Below are 17,157 nucleotides of genomic sequence, written 5' to 3' on the forward strand. Positions count from 1 at the left end.
GCAGGCAGGGACTCAAGTTCGGTTAGAATGCTTTTCTTTCTTAATGGTTGGTGGGGCTTATGTATACCCGCTCTTTCCCCAGTTTTCAATCTTTTTCCTTTGCTTCTCGAGGTCCTCGAAAATTTGGCAGGACTCAGCTTGAATATTCATACTTGCTTCAGTATGGACTTGAGAGATCTTTTGCTTCTTTCAAAGAAGGTCCCATTCTTTCTTCTTTATGTCCTGGATCTCTTTTCTTTGGAGAGAGGATGGGTACTGCATCAGTATATCAGTTAAAAGAACAGGAGTACTTGTGGCACCTTAGAGGCTAACAAATTTATTTGAGCATAAGGGGCTACATCCCGCTTCTTCGGATGCATAGAATGGAACATATATATACACAGAGAGCATGAACAGGTGGGAGTTGTCTTACCAACTCTGAGAGGCCAATTAAGTAAGAGAAAAACTTTTGAAGTGCTAATCAAGATATCAACCTGTCTGTACTAGGCTAAGAAGTGTGAGAGTACTTACATGGGGAAATAGATTCAATGTTTGTAATGGCTCAGCCATTCCCAGTCTTTATTCAAACCTAAATTGATTGTGTCTAATTTGCATATCATTTCGAGTTCAGCAGTTTCTCGTTGGAGTCTGTTTTTGAAGTTTTTCTGTTGTAAAATAGCCACCCGCAGGTCTGTCATTGAATGACCAGACAGGTTAAAGTGTTCTCCCACTGGTTTTTGAGTATTATGATTCTTGATGTCAGATTTGTGTCCATTAATTCTTTTGCGTAGAGACTGTCCGGTTTGGCCAATGTACATGGCAGAGGGGCATTGCTGGCACATGATGGCATATATCACATTGGTAGATGTGCAGGTGAATGAGCCCCTGATGGTATGGCTGATGTGATTAGGTCCTATGATGATGTCACTTGAATAGATATGTGGACAGAGTGGCATCGGGCTTCGTTACAAGGATAGGTTCCTGGGTCAGTGTTTTTGTTCAGTGATGTGTGGTTGCTGGTGAGTATTTGCTTCAGGTTGGGGGGTTGTCTGTAAATGAGGACAGGTCTGTCTCCCAAGATCTGTGAGAGTGAGGGATCATCTTTCAGGATAGGTTGTAGATCTTTGATGATGCACTGGAGAGGTTTTAGTTGGGGGCTGAAGGTGACAGCTAGTGGTGTTCTGTTATTTTCTTTATTGGGCCTGTCTTGTAGGAGGTGACTTCTGGATACTCGTCTGGCTCTGTCAATCTGTTTTTTCACTTCAGCAGGTGGGTATTGTAGTTTTAAGATGCTTGATAGAGATCTTGTAGGTGCTTGTCTCTGTCTGAGGGATTGGAGCAAATGCGGTTGTATCTTAGAGCTTGGCTGTAGACAATGGATCTTGTGGTGTGTCCTGGATGGAAGCTGGAGGCATGTAGGTAAGTGTAGCGGTCAGTAGGTTTCCAGTATAGGGTGGTATTTATGTGACCATTGCTTATTAGCACAGTAGTGTCCAGGAAATGGACCGCTTGTGTAGATTGATCTAGGCTGAGGTTAATGGTGGGATGGAAATTATTGAAATCATGGTAGAATTCCTCAAGGGCTTCTTTTCCATGGGTCCAGATGATGAAGATGTCATCACTGTTGCACAAGTAGAGTAGGGGCGTTAGGGGACGAGAGCTAAGGAAGCGTTGTTCTAAGTCAGCCATAAAAATGTGGGCATGCTGTGGGGACATGCTGGTACCCATAGCAGTGCCGCTGATTTGAAGGTATATATTGTCCCTAAATGTGAAATAGTTGTGGGTGAGGACAAAGTCACAAAGTTCAGCCACCAGGTTAGCTGTGACATTATCAGGGATACTGTTCCTGATAGCTTGTATGGAATATTGGTGTGGAATATTGGTGTAGAGGGCTTCTACATCCATATTGGCCAGGATGGTGTTTTCTGGAAGATCACAGATGGATTGTAGTTTCCTCAGGAAATCAGTGGTGTCTCGAAGATAGCTGGGAGTGCTGGTAGTGTAGGGCCTGAGGAGAGAGTCCATATAGCCAGACAATCCTGATGTTACGGTGCCAATGCCTGAGATGATGGGGCGTCCAGGATTTCCAGGTTTATGGATCTTGGGTAGCAAATAGAATACCCCTGGTTGGGGTTCTAGGCATGTGTCTGTACAGATTTGTTCCTGTGCTCTGTCAAGGAGCTTTTTAGCAGATGGTATAGTTTCTTTAGGTAATCCTCAGTGGGATCAGAGGATAATGGCCTGTAGAATGTGGTGCTAGAGAGCTGTCTAGCAGCCTCTTGGTCGTAATCCAACTTATTCATGATGACGACAGCACCTCCTTTGTCAGCCTTTTTAATTATGATGTCAGAGTTGTTTCTGAGGCTGTAGATGGCGTTGTGTTCAGCATGCTGAGGTTGTGGGGCAAGTGATGTTGCTTTTCCACAATTTCAGCCTTTGCTTCCGTCAACGTGCAGTCTATCAGTTGTTTCAGTTGTTTATCCTTTCTCATCACCATTGTATCCAAACACCTCAGTTATTAAGTATTTATCCTCACAACACCACAATGAGTCAGGGAAGTGCTATCATCGCCATTTTACAGATGGGAAACTGAGTCACAGAGATTAAGTGACTTGGCCAAGATCACACAGTATGTTTGAAGCAGAACAGGAATTGAATTAGTTATCCAGTTTCCTGTTTCACAATCTTAACTACAAGCCTCCCCTCCCCTTCATCTGCTAACATGGTTTCCTCTGTGTTATGGGGGTGGGGGCGGTCTATTCAGTTCTTGAGTAACTTATCTTTTCATCATCATTCTGTGAAGTTACAGATAACATTGTCTATAGTGGATGCCTAAATTAAGTATCTAACTCCATGTTTAGGCATTTAAAGCACTTAAATAAGTGGCCTGATTTTTTTTTTTCTGGCGATTCTGAGCACCTACCCCGCCATTGAAAATTAGTTACCATCACTTGAGCTAGGAGAATTGGTGACATCCATAATGCTGGCTTTCCTTATATCATCTTTCACAACAACATGTTTGTTTTCCAACCATAGTCTAATTTTTTCCATAGAGTATTCATACTATTCCACTTTCACCAATTTTATTTTGCTTCAGGTCTTCACTCCTCTAACCTCTTGATTTACTGAGGAGGCCAGTTATTACCTGACTGGAATCAAAGCTGTTCCATAAATAAATTTAGTGGATTTCTGGTTTTTGGAGAGCAAAGCCCAAGACAATTCTGTTCAAAGACTGCCAAAATGGAGAAAGTATATTCCAATTTAGCTTTCTGAGAGTTTTATACTGCCTCTCATAACTATAGTAGCTGAGCGCCTTCCACATAAATCTATAGAATAGTGAAGCTTCTAGTGGCTTTCATGGAAACGTTGGCACTTCTCACTTTACAGGGTCAGAAACTCTCTGCTTGATGTAGTTTGTTTTTGGGAGATGAGGTTGGGAATAAAAGTGGTGGTCAAACTGTGAGTATCACTTATAGATGAAAGGCTTTCTGAAAGAGGAAGGCTTTTTAATGTTTCATGAAGATGTTCAGACTCTGGATTTGCCAGATCACCTCTAGAAAATTGTTCCATAGCCAATTCCCTTCAACAGAAAATGGTTTGTCCTTAGTTCTCATATGCGTTGTACTGCGCTTAGTGATCTGCATTGTCCCAGAGGAGCACAGCTGTTGCAGTGGTTCATATATCAAAGCGGGACCTATGATGTAGTCAAGGCTTGTGTGACGGGTTCCCTCTGGGGTGCCACCTGGAACTGGGGTACCACTGAGCCCCTGATCCACCAGCCTGGGCTCCCTCTCACACTGTACTGCTGTGACAGGTTGCAAAGTCCTCCAGCCTGCACTTTCACCAACATACATACAGGAAGGGACACACCCAGCTGCAGTCACATGCAAGCTCTCTGACCAGCCCAGGAATAGGAAGGCTACACAGCTAATGCAACTCCCAGCTCCCCAGGCGCACACCCCCTCTGGAATATAAACCTGAAATTATACAGTCTTGTGCTGCACAGGGAACTGTACAGCATAAGCTCATAAAGTTCGCCCCCTCCCTCAATGTGGAGAGGAATATGCAATGGCTTTTAACCCTTGAGCGAAGATTCTCATACACTTAACTCCAACTCACTGGTTTAGATAAAGCAAAAACAAGTTTATTAACAACATAAGATAAGATTTTAAGTGATAAATAGATCATAGCAGATTATCTAGCAAATAAACAAAAATGCAAACTAAGCTTAATATACTAAATAAATTGGATATGAATTAGCAGATTCTCACCCTAAGAGATGATACAAGCAGGCTGCAGATTCTTAAGGGGCAAGCTGCACTTGCTTTATAGCTTGGAATCCCCAGGAGTTTCATTTATAGGCTAGAAATTCCTTTAGCCTGGGTCCAGCTCTTTCCCCCAGTTCAGTCTTTGTTCCTCAGGTGTTTCCAGGAGTCATCTTGTGTGGGGAGTGAAGAACACCAGATGATGTCACTCCCCACCTTATATAGGTTTTGCATATGGCGGGAACCCTTTTTTTTTTTTTTTTTTTTTTTTCAAAGCATGGTTTCCAGACAAGTCTTTTTAAAAAATACTAACATCCCAAGATGGAGTCCAGCATCATGTGGTCTGATCACGTGTCCTTATAGAGTCATAGCAGCCATTACTCACAGGCTGTTTGGAGTGTTCTCAGGAAGGCTCATTACCAGGTGGAGATAAGCTTCTCCTCAGTCCTATTGTTTTTTCCTAATGTCCTATTGCACTAAAGAGACCCTTCCCTACCCGCTATCTAGACCAGGCGTTCTCAAACTTCATTGCACCGTGACCCCCTTCTGACAACAAAAATTACTACACGACCCCAGAAGCGGGACTGAAGCCTGAGCCCCATCACCCCAGGTGGGGGGGCCAAATCCAAAGCCCAAGTGCTTCAGCCTCAGGCAGGGGGCCTGTAACCTACTCTGCCACCCAGGGTTGAAGCCGCTCTGGCCCCGGGTGGTGGGGCTCAGACTTTGGCTTTGGCTCCAGGCCCCAGCAACTCCCCATTAAAATGGGGTCGTGACTCATTTTGGGGTCCTGACCCACAGTTTGAGAACCGCTGATCTAGACTGAAAGCATCTTGTCTAGGTGGCATTAGCTAGGTGTAACTACATTTGAAATACATATATGTAGTTAATATTCATAACTTCAGATACAAAAAGATGTATGTATACAAACAGGATAATCATATTCAGCAAATCATAACTTTTCCAAAGACACCTCACATGACTTTATCTTGCATAAAATACATCATCGTTACCTCATAATCATATCATAATATCACTATGAAGAATATGGGGTGCAGTGTCACAGCATGATGTTAAACAGGCATCAGAAGCTGACTAGGAGCTAGTGGAGGGACTTGAGCCCAGGCCTGATGTGCTTACAGTGACCTAAGCCTTGAAGAAGGCAGACAGCTTCACTCTGCCCCAGCTGCAGCCCATGCATCATTTTCGCATTCAACCAGAGGCAGATTAAGGTTTCCTGGGGCCTTAGGCCAGAGCAAGTGGGGGACCCTCTTCACCCCTTCCACCTGTGGTCCCGCCCCCGTTCCTCCCCTTCCACCTGTGGGGCTCCTCCACCATTGACCGCGGTTCCTTGGCCCGGGCCCCTTCGGCCAAGTGGCTAATCCGTCACTGCATTCATTTTAAGAATTATGCTGATCTAGCTGACCAGAAAAGCCAAGACCCCATTCTCTGAGAGGAAGAGTGGTCACTCTTGCTTGCATATGTAATATATCATTCCCTGAAATTCGCAAAGTTACTATTGGAGCTCAGTTCACTCTTTCACTAGGAAATATTGGCTTGACTTGGAGGCTAATACCTTGGTCAACATCCTAGGTCCCCATCCCTACTTCTTGAGAATTACTGCTGGGATTCCTACTAGATTGCTCAACATGTCCCCTACTCAGGGGAGCATGTGTAGAGGGAGGGGAGGTAGGGGGAGGTCTCTCCAACTCTTTATATTGGCTTCTGGTCAATACACAAGTGACAAGTTTGCAGCCCAAGGAAGAGAGACGTGCAAAAGGAAAAAAAAGATGTACTCCCTCAATATGGATATTTTGTGGTCCCTCTCCCTTCTCAGGGTCTAATCTGACTCTCACTGAAGTCAATGGGAGACTTTACATTGAGCTGAATCATCTCCTCATTGAATAACTGTACTGTGTGCCTTTACAATTGTGCATGTTTTCCCCAAGGAAAACTAGAGTTAAACTGCTCTGATTCTTGGCACTTTAACTGCTACTCATAAGGTTCTGAATCGTAACAAGGAAACTGAGTAAAGTCTTTATAATTTTGCCTTTGTTTGGGAAAGCTAATAGCAGCAGAGGCAATGGAGATGTCTGTCTGTAGAGTCAGGAAGATAACAGTGCATTGGTTCACATTTGGTAGCTTATCTTCTTAACCATCAAGAGTAGAAATAACACACTTAAATGAAAGCTAATTTTGGCAGAAATTGACATATCAGTATTCTAGCTTACTATATTATCAGGAAACTTCTTCTTGCCAGTGGTGAATAGTGAGTGGAATTTTAAAGCTGTTGATCATAACGTTAATTACACAGGTAAACCCCAACATATTACGCTGAAAATGGGCCACTTGTATACAGAGGTTTATATAGAAATATTTAAAAATTGATTTAAATATTGCTGTTTTTTTCATTGTAGTTTAAATTGATTGTGGAAAATCCAGATAAACCCATTGCATCTGGTCTTCAAGTTACAGCTACTGTGGAATATCATCCTGACAGTGAGGAGGACCTTCGAGATAGACTACTCCTTTTGGTAGAGGAAGATGTAATTGAGATCCCTCTGATAGGGTATGGTATTTAAAAGTACATAAACTGTTAATTATATTTTCATTTTACTTGAAAGGGAAGTATGCTAATACATATAGCCATGTATAATGATGTAACTAATTTGTTATCTGAATTTTGAAAACAAATGGTGAATTTCTTTATAAAGGTAAGTTTCTGATTTTTTTTTTTTTTTTTTTTTTTTTTTTAAGAATGTCACACAGGTAGGATGTTCATTTTAGTGATGTCACTTGATGTTAACAAAGGATTTAAATTTTGACCAAGTGTACTCAGTCTTCATATTTAAGAACTTGAAGTGGTTTGGGCTCATATCTGTGCTCTACATTTTTAGCCTATGATGGTTTTCATGATAAATGGCTTTCTCTGGGTCAATTCTAATTATACAATTGGAAAGTATGGGATGGCCTTTTTCTTCCCTGCATATACTCACTATTGAGTCGGTGATATGTAAGTCCTTATAATTATTGCACATATAGTTGGAGCAAATGCGGTTGTATCTTAGAGCTTGGCTGTAGACAATGGATCTTGTGGTGTGTCCTGGATGGAAGCTAGAGGCATGTAGGTAAGTGTAGCGGTCAGTAGGTTTCCGGTATAGGGTGGTATTTATGTGACCATCGCTTATTAGCACAGTAGTGTCCAGGAAATGGACCGCTTGTGTTGATTGATCTATAGTTATGACTTCATTATAGTGAAGCATTTCTTCCTCAATTTTGTAAATATTTTAAAAATTTATAATGGGGTCTCAGATTATAGCATAATCTATTGGATAATCTATATCAAATTGGAACCCATGCTTTTGTAAAAAATTGCATCCATGGTCATAAACAACCGAAAACAATAGTTTTTATAAAATGATTACTAACATAAAAAATGACCTGCACAGGCAGTAATGGATTCCCTTTCAGAATAAGCAGTATTCAAACCATTAGATAAAAACCTCACTCTTTGAGAGTTCTGTCAAGAAGTAGGCAGGATATTTGGATGCTTCATCTAGGCTATGCTTATCCCAGCACTTCCTCTTTACGTATCTGTCACTTCTCTCTACTCTTCAGATTTGCTTCTCTCCCATTTAAAAATGTTTTCAATTTGATGTTATACGAGTATTAAAACATGATAGAAATTGATTAATAGTCTCCCTTCAGGCTTCCAAGTTCAGTGTAAATAAAGTTGTCACTTTTAGCAAGATGGTAGCCGCCAAGAGGCGACTCAGAAATGGCAATTTAAGTTAGGAATTGTATTTTCATTTGTAGTTGTAAGTACTTTATGAGCAATGTTCCCAAAATTTAAAACTATGCATTAAAGAAATGGGCGCAGTTTTTTCTGAACTTACTCATGCATTCTATCTTTAACCATATGAAACAGTTTGGCCAAGTTTTTGCTTGTGAATAGGAAAAGCTTCAGCTAAAGCATCCATGTGCTAAATGGGGGCAAAATTCTTGAGTATAGCACATTTCCCAGAATGGTCTCGGGATCTTACAGTTCATTTATTCAGACTAAGCAGGTAATTTTAAGCAACAGAGGGTCCTGTGGCACCTTTAAGACTAACAGAAGTATTGGGAGCATAAGCTTTTGTGGGTAAGAACCTCACTTGCATCTGAAGAAGTGAGGTTCTTACCCACGAAAGCTTATGCTGTTTTTTACAGATTCAGACTAACATGGCTACCCCTCTGATACAGGTAATTTTAGTTTCACATCTGCATCTGATCCAAAAATTGCTTTGCTATTACAGAACAGACTAAGAGCTAAATTGTTGTTCTATTATCTGTTCCCAGACTCAGGAAATCTACTGCTTCTTCTGTAATCAAGAACTGTTCAATGTTGACCAAATTAAACGTGAACGCCAAAAATGCCATTCTTTGGCTAATGTTTCTTGATTGAATATAAAATATAAACATATCAAAGAGATAATTTCTGGATGAGTCATGTATTTTAAATCCTGTTTTTAAATTGTAGCAGTCTGAACTTTGAGTTGCAAGTCAAGGAGTGACTAAGATATTACGTGGTAGATGCTGAAACTACTATTTCTATTTGTCCCACATAAAATGAAGGAACATCTGGAGATCTTTTAAGTCTGTGTGCACCATTCACTGTAGTGGTTGCAGAATGGTCTCTATGCACATTCTTCTAAAGTAGGAAACAGTAAATTGGTTGTCTAGGAAAGAAATTTGATTTTTTTCAGCTGGCTGTTGTTTTTCTTGCAGGTGTAACCTCTTCCTGCTTGAAGTTCTAGATATCCTTTTGCAAGGCAATACTACTACAGTAAAAGCTGTGTTATCTGACACTTTACCAACTGGAAAGCTCTAGAAACCGGCATTTCTGCTTTCTCCCAATACAAATCTTCAATAGGGTTGCCAGATGTCCAGTTTTTGACTGGAATGCCCAGCAGGCTCTCTACCTGGCTCTAAGTGGCTCCCCGGAAGCGGCAACATGTCCCTGCTGCTCCTAGGCAGAAGAACAACCGTGGGGGCTCCGTGCGCTGCCTCCGCCCTGCCCTTTATGCTGGCTCCGCAGCTTCCATTGGCTGGGAACAGTGGCCATTGGGAGCTGCAGGGGTGGCACCTGTGGGCAGAGGCAGTGTGCAGAGCCACGCCTCCACCTAGGAGCAGCAGGGACATGTTGCTGCGACCCGCTGAGGTGAGTGCCGCCTGTATCCAGCACCCGAAAGCCTTCCCATGCCCCTCCCGTACCCAAACTCCCTCCCAGAGCCTGCACACCTTCCTTCACCCCAGCCCTGAGCCCCTTCTCGCACTCAAACTCTCTCCCTCCATTGGTAAATATAACTCTTAGTTAACCAGAATTTTTGACTAACCGACATCCCCCACATGCCAGATAACAAAGCTTTTACCGTAGTAACTTCTGGAAAGGAATCCGAGTATCATATATAAAACCCAGAGAATTTTTGTAATTTTTTTCATTTTGAAGATAAAAATGTAACTGCCTGCAGAAAAAAATACAGAATAATGTATACTACTCAGTGAATGTGTCCTGGAAGAAGGAATAAACTTTGTGGTCTTTATTTTGAAAAAGTCTGTTTCTTCCCAAGGGTAATGTTGGTTGCTCTGGTGTCTTGTTCTTTTGTTGACAAGGGATTTTTTTTTAATTGTTTCATTCAGCACCGCTGTATACTTTGTAAACTTATTGACCAAATCTAGTCTGTAGTACGTCATAAAGCAGAATGTGAGAAAATACTATATAGAGAGTTTATTTTCATTGTCTGCTTAGCAGAGCTAAAATTGTAAATATGAATGTGGACCTGAGTAACATCCCATAGGACTGCTCCTGCTTCAAAATTTTCAGCATTTCAGAGCATTAAAAGAAACATTCTAATGGAATCTCAGGTTACTATACTTTAAATATTTTGCATAAGATCATGAAAAGGACCTGGCAGTTGCTGGAGTACTTGATCTGTCAGAGTTAAATGCCTATTACCTGCCTTTAATATTTTATTTCCTTTGGTGGTTGTTCAGGGATAAACCAATGGGGAAGGTGTTTCTCACTCATCTACTATATCTGAAGCAATTGTCTATACAGATATATACATTGAATTTTTACTACTTGTGGTGTGATTTGAAGAAGATTGATACAAGCACCAAATCTAATCTGAGGGTTTTGGAGAAAAATTCTAATCTTGAACAACCTTAAAAATTAATTTATGAAGAGAGGATTTTGAATAATAAAATGGGAAAAATATGGGCTGGTTCAGATCATCTCCCTGGAGCCCTGCCCTTCATGGCTGGCTAAATTTCTTAATAAAACAGTTTTAGTAAAGATTAGAATCTTCTAAAATATCACTCCTGGAAGCTTTTTTAATATACATTTATTTCAGGCAAACATTTAGTAAGGAAAATGTACAGATGACTAAATTTTCTTACATCTGAAGTTAAATATGAATGGGAGAGTGAACTTAGAAAGGAATGAAATTTCTGGTATTGTGTCAAAGAAACATCTAAATCAGAGATTTTACTGGCCCTTTGATAAGGACCTTAAAGTTGTATTTTCTAAATACCAGTCCTCCAAATGTGACTTGAGCTGTGCCAATCAAACTGGGTAATGTTCATCTCACATGTTGCCATAGGGGTTTTGCAGGCCAAACTATGTGCTTGGCTACATCTGTGCAGCATCACAATCTCCAGATTATGCCCTCCACGACACATGTATAATACTGCGAGCGCTTGTCAGGGAGTGGGGTTTTTTGTTCTCACATGTGAAAATATTTTTGGATTTTGTTGCAATTTTTTAATTAAGTTTTCAGGTTTTCTTAAAAACAAATGAACAAACCATCCCTTCTTCCCCAAATTTTTTTTGAAGAAAACAATTCCCCCCGCCCCACCCCAAGTTTTAGGCCAAAAATAAAATCTTCTTTTTTATAATGAAAACCTGAAAAAAATTATTGGAAATAGGATAGTTCCTATGGAAATGCCCAATTTGACACAACAATTTTTTGGGGGAAAAAAATGTTCAAAACATTTTGACCAGATCTGCCAATTACCTTTAGGTGAGTTTGGTCCGGTGGCACTGGAAGCATAATCTGCAGCCTCATATGAGCAAAGTTGCAGACATGTTCTTAACTGCTTTGTAGAATCCAGGCCTAAATATTTCTCTTTCTACACCACATATATTATTCTTTTAGCTTTTGGAATTTTCTCATTGCCAGTTACAATTTAAGTTATCTGCATGGATTTAAATAAACCTAGATGCTAACCTTGCATGAAAACTTCTGTCTAATACAATAAATGTGTAAAGATAAATAAGCATAAGATTGAAATTTACTTAATCTCTCTAGACCATTAACCTTCTCTTATTGAACTGTGTCCAACACTACCATCCTCCCAACTCATGTGTTGTCTTTATACCATTGTATTATGGGACTATACATGTGCTTAAATGCATTACAGGGTTGAGGTCTTCGGCTATGTTAGAGTACATAATTCTCAGGTAGTGTCAACAGTCCAAAGAAAGAAACTTTCCTAAATTGGAATTAATTACATTACCCTTTTGCTGTTACCCTAATCATCAACTTTAACTGTTGGTGATATGGTGCATTCAGTTTTTACAATGATAAACATAAACAATTTATTAGATGGTGGTCCAAATTTATCCCTGATGTAACTCCATTTTTTTTCTAATGGAGTTAAAGCAGGAGTGAATTTGGCCTAATAGGTCTTAATCAGACTTATGACCTTATGCCCTAAACCAGACAAAGATGCGGGGCTTGTCTACACTTACATTTTTTAGTGCTCTAACTTGCTGGCTCAGGGAGGTGAAAAATCACCCCCCTGAGTGCAGCAAGTCTGAGCACTTTAAAGCGCTAGTGTAGACAGGCTCCAAACACTGGGAGCTAATCCCCTCGTGGAGGTGGATTAACAGGAGCGCTGGGAGAACTCTCTCCCAGCACTCACGCGCAACCACACTCGCATTTCAAAGCGCTGCCGTGGGAGCGTTCCCATGGCAGCACTTTGAAGTTTCCAGTGTAGACCTACCCGAAGCAGAAGAACAGAAATTTGGTTTGTTGTAAAATATTAAGCTCTTATTTGAATGGTACAAAGTCCTTTAGGAAATCAAATAAACTATTCCTATCTTTTCAACAACTTGACCTTTCCATCATAAAACACACAGGATTTAATAGATAGTCTTATTCCTTAAAGAATCTCTTCAGTGTCACAAAATATCTTCTGATTCGTAAGCGTTCCAGAAGTGTAGCTGGTTCCGGAGTGGAATTAGACAAGATTCTAATGTCTCTCGTATTTCTGAAGCAACTTCTTGGAAGAAATGTAGAATACTTTAAAGTACACCTATAATACATTTTAAGTTGTAAACAAGCTAACTATCTCCCTGTACTTATTTCATGTCCTAATAGTCCAGTTTATCGCCTCCTAGAATTTACTACTTTGACTGTTTATCATGTTGCTAGGGAACAAGATATTAAAAAAAAAAAAAAAAAAAAGGTTTTGCAACATCTGTGAGAGCATTTTCTAAGGATGGATTTCCTGTCTTTCTCCAATCTGTACTAGCCTATACTTTTGTCTGTTTCCCTTAACTCAAAAAGTATAAGGCGCAGACAGGTCGCTTACTTCCATGTGGCAGTTTTCCCAAGCTACGGAAGATTTCTCTGGTTCCTCATGGCAAACCACCATTTTCAGTACACAGTTCTTCCCTTTGCACTGCGCTGTCTTCTGCCCCCAGGATTTTTACCAAATGTATGGTCAGAGTTGACATCATACTTCAGGAAGAAGGGAATTCATGTATTCTATCTGGATGCCTTTCTGCTCTGGTGCAGGTCCAAGGGAAGAAGTCCTTTCTCACATAATATCACACTGCACTTACACAACTGTCTAGGTCTCATTCTAAACACAGGAAGGTCAACGCTGGTCCCCACACAGAACTGTATCACTGGTAAATTACCTTTTTTGGAGGTGGGGATATAAAAACTGTAACAGTTAATTGATTTTAAAATATTGTATTTACACAATGTGTCCATTTCAGAAGATTCCCCTTCCATTCTTCACATAACTGTGACCACTGCTCATTATGCTAAACATAATAGTCTCACTGATACCTTTGTGCTCTCTCCTGTCTGTTCATTGGATCCACTTGTTGTCTCTTGTAATATAGTTAAACTCCGATCCGGTAATGGACTATGCATTGGCAGACTGTTGTGCTCATGTGAAGCCCCATTCACTTTGGTTGGGGAGTCATAGAATCATAGAAAAGTAGGGTGGAAGGGACTTCAAGAAGTCACCACGTCTAGCTCCCTGCACTGTTGCAGGACAAAGTAAACCTATGCCATCCCTGAGAGCTGTCTGTCCAACATATTCTTAAAAAACCTCCAGTGGTGGAGATTCCATGTTCTTAAAAAAAACCTCCCTTGGAAGTCTATTCCAGGATTAAACTATGCTTATAGTTAGAAAGCTTTTCCTAATATGTAACCTTAATCTCCATGGCTGCAGATTAAGCCCATTATTTCTTAACCTGCCTTCAATGGATGTGGGAAAACAATTATTCATAGTCCTCTTATAACAACACTTGGCCTCCAAATATGTTATCAGTCTCCTCACGCCCTTCTTTTCTCAGACTAAACATGACCAGTTTTTTTTAACCTTTCGTAGGTCAGGGTTTTCTAAATCTTTTATCATTTTTGTCACTCTCCTTTGGACTCTTTCCAATTTGTCCACATCTTTCCCAAAGTGTGGCAGCTAAAATTGGACACAATACTCCAACTGAGGCCTCACCAGTGCCGAGTAGAGTGGGACAGTTACCTCCCATGTCTTAGAACACTCCTGTTAACACAACCCAGAATGACATTGGCCTTTTTTGCAGCTGCATCATTTGTTGGTTTTATATTCAATTTGATAGTACTGCTGTGTATTTTAGTGGCTATCACCTGCACAGTTATTCCCCCCCACCCCTTTTGTAGTTGTGCATGTCATTTTTCCTCCCTGAGTGAAGTACTTTGCCCTTGTCTTTATTGAATTTCATCTTGTTGAATTCAGACCAATTCTCCAATTTGTCAAGATGATTTTGAATTCTGATCATGTTCTCCAAAGTGCTTGTACCCGTTCCCAGCTTGGTGTCATCTGCAAATTTTATAAGTACTCTGTCCACTCCATTATCCAAGTCTTTAACGAAAATACTGAACAGCACGGGACCCAGGACTGACCCTTGTGGGACTCCATTAGGTATGCCCACCCACTTTGACAGCAAACCATTTAAAACTACTCTTTCTTGATCAGTTGTGATCCCACCTTATAGTAATTTCATCTAGACCACATTTCCCTAGTTTTGTTTATGAGAATGTCATGTGTGACTGTGTGAAAAGCCTTCCTAAAATGAAGATATATCAAGTCTATTGCTTCCCCACTAGGCCAGTAACCTTGTCAAAGAAGGAAATTAGGTTGGTTTGGCATGATTTGTTTTTGACAAATCCACGCTGGCTGTTCCGTCTTAACCTGTTATCCTCCAGGTACTTACAAATGGATTGTTTAATAAATTGCTCCACTATCTTTCCAGGTACTTAAGTTAGGCTGACTGATCTATAATTCCCCAGGTCCTCTTTGATCTCCCTTTTAAAGAAAGGTACTATGTTTGCCCTTTTCCATTCTTCTGGGACCTCACCTGTCTTCCAAGAGTTTTCAAAGATCATTGCTAACAGTTCTGAGATTGATTCAGCTAGTTCTTTAAATACTGTCGGATGAATTTCATCAAGCCCTGCCAACTTGAATACATCTAATTTATCCAAATATTCTTTAAACTGTTCTTTTCCTATTTTGTCTTGCATTCCTTCCCCCTTGTTGTTGTTATTAATTGTATTAAGTATCTGGTCGCCATTAACTTTTTTTTAGTGAAGACTGAAGCAAAATAGACCTTAAACACCTCAGCTTTTTGGATGTTATTAGCTCTCCTCAGAGGTGAAAGTGGGCCGGTACGGCATACTAGTAAGAAGTGGCCGCCAGTACCGGCCCATACGCAGCCCACGTTAAAGTGCTGTTGCGGCAGCACTTTAACGTCACTGCCCCTCCCCCTCCCCCCCCCAGCCTGCATCCAGGGCTGCCGACGGCGGGGGCAAAAGGGTCAGCTGCCCTGGGGCCCGGGAATTTAAAAGGGCCCGGGGCTTCCAGCCGCTGCTACCACGGCAGCCACCGGAGCCCCGGGTGGTGTGGACCGGGTAGCGTGGAAGGGGCAGGCTGGGGGAGGCTGACCCCTGGCCGCGCCCCTTCCAGGGACCTGGAGCTTGGCCTCCATACTGGTAAGAATTTTATCTTTCTTTCACCCCTGGCTCTCCTTCATTAAGTAGAGGACCCAAGTTTCCTTTGTCTTTCTATTGTTCCTAATATATTTAAAGAACTACTACTGCTTGCCTTTTATGTCCCTTGCTAGGTGTAACTCACTTGGGGCCTTAACCTTTCTTACGTTGTTCCTACATACTTGTGCTATTCTTTTGTACTCATTCTTAGCAAATTGTCCACATTTCCACTTTTTGTAGGGTTCCTTTTTGATATTTAGGTCATTATATGGCTCAATTAGGAGTCTTTTTGGCCTCTTACTGTTTTTTCTTATCTTTCCTTCACCTTGAGATAGTTTGCTTTGAATGCAGCAGTCTGCCTGCACGTAATCCATTCAAGGATTTGGAACCTTAAACTGAAAGCTCTTTGGGTCAGGGTTGGTGCAGTGCCTAGTTCAATGGAGCCCTGATCTTGATTGAAGCCTCTTAGAAAAAAGGAAAAAAAATAGCTTTAACTCGATTTCACCAGCGTCTTTTATTACAACTAATATTGTTGAAACTACATGATTCATGCTCATAAATAAAGAACACTTAGTGCCATAAGTTTTGTTGTACTAGGTTGTGAACATCCGGATAAATATTAGTTTGGTCAGCTACTATTGAAATGTGGTGTATGTTTTTCTTTGTCATTTTAGTCAATTTTATGCTGGAATTAACCCAAAATGAGTGAAAGATTTTCTGAGAATTTATATTAGGGTCTTGTGCCGTAACACAGGAATTTGAAACATAATATATAGTTGCATTCCATTTCAGCTCATTGACTGGAATTAAATTGTTTTAAAGTTACAGTAATTTAAAAATAAATAAACAGATTAGTAGTTTAATAAGTAGGCATTTTTATGTCTTCCATGTATTCATAATGCTGCTGAAGTGAGTTGCATAAATAATTGTATTGTTAATGGAATTAGGAGGAAAGCAGATTTTTTTTTTCCATTGCATTGTTCAAATATATTCCTTTTAAAAACCACAAAATAGCTTGAAGTTCTGGGAAAAAATAATTAAAGTATCTTTTTCTCTGCAGATTAATTCCATGCTGTTATCTGGAAATTGAGCCGGAGATTAATTTTGGCACAGTGATTGCAAACAGTAAAGTAATTAGTAGAGAGATTAGTATTACAAACCATGGATCATCTCCAGGTAAATGTCACTATGCAGTAAATTACCAAAAGGTTTTATTTTTCTTTGAAAATGTAGTTTTTGTGCAAGCTAACACTACAGCCATAAAGGAATTTAAGATCTTATGCAGGAGAAAATAATGCTTTGATTTGAACAAGACTGTGAGTGCACAATTGCTGGTTTTGTAAAAGTCCCCCCAGACTCTTAAACTCAGTAGTGAGTTGTTGTGGAACTGCTTAGAGAAGGAGAGCTCATGTAAAACTTCTGGCAGCTGTAAGACTTCTGATTATTCAAAAATACATTTGTAGTATTGCGTTATTCTTGAGTCTAGGCAGAGGCCTGGTCTACATTATACAGTTAGGTCGAAGTAAGGCAGCTTATGTTGACCTAATTATGTCAGTGTAGTCACTACAGCCTTGTCCCACTGATGTATGTGCCCTACAACACTGACATAA

At 40.5% G+C, this 17,157-nt stretch overlaps 1 protein-coding gene across 1 annotated transcript in view; it reads left to right on the forward strand.

Annotated features, from left to right (window-relative positions):
• Positions 1 to 17,157, forward strand: part of CFAP47 (cilia and flagella associated protein 47) — a 660,392-nt gene that overhangs the window by 2,423 nt on the left and 640,812 nt on the right. The window contains exons 2-3 of the mRNA XM_034754614.1: positions 6,659 to 6,810; positions 16,608 to 16,723. Of these exons, the coding sequence (XP_034610505.1) occupies positions 6,659 to 6,810; positions 16,608 to 16,723 (268 nt within the window). The remainder of the gene's footprint in view (positions 1 to 6,658; positions 6,811 to 16,607; positions 16,724 to 17,157) is intronic.

The sequence above is a fragment of the Trachemys scripta genome, chromosome 1, assembly GCF_013100865.1.
Source record: "Trachemys scripta elegans isolate TJP31775 chromosome 1, CAS_Tse_1.0, whole genome shotgun sequence".
Lineage (NCBI taxonomy): Eukaryota > Metazoa > Chordata > Testudines > Emydidae > Trachemys > Trachemys scripta.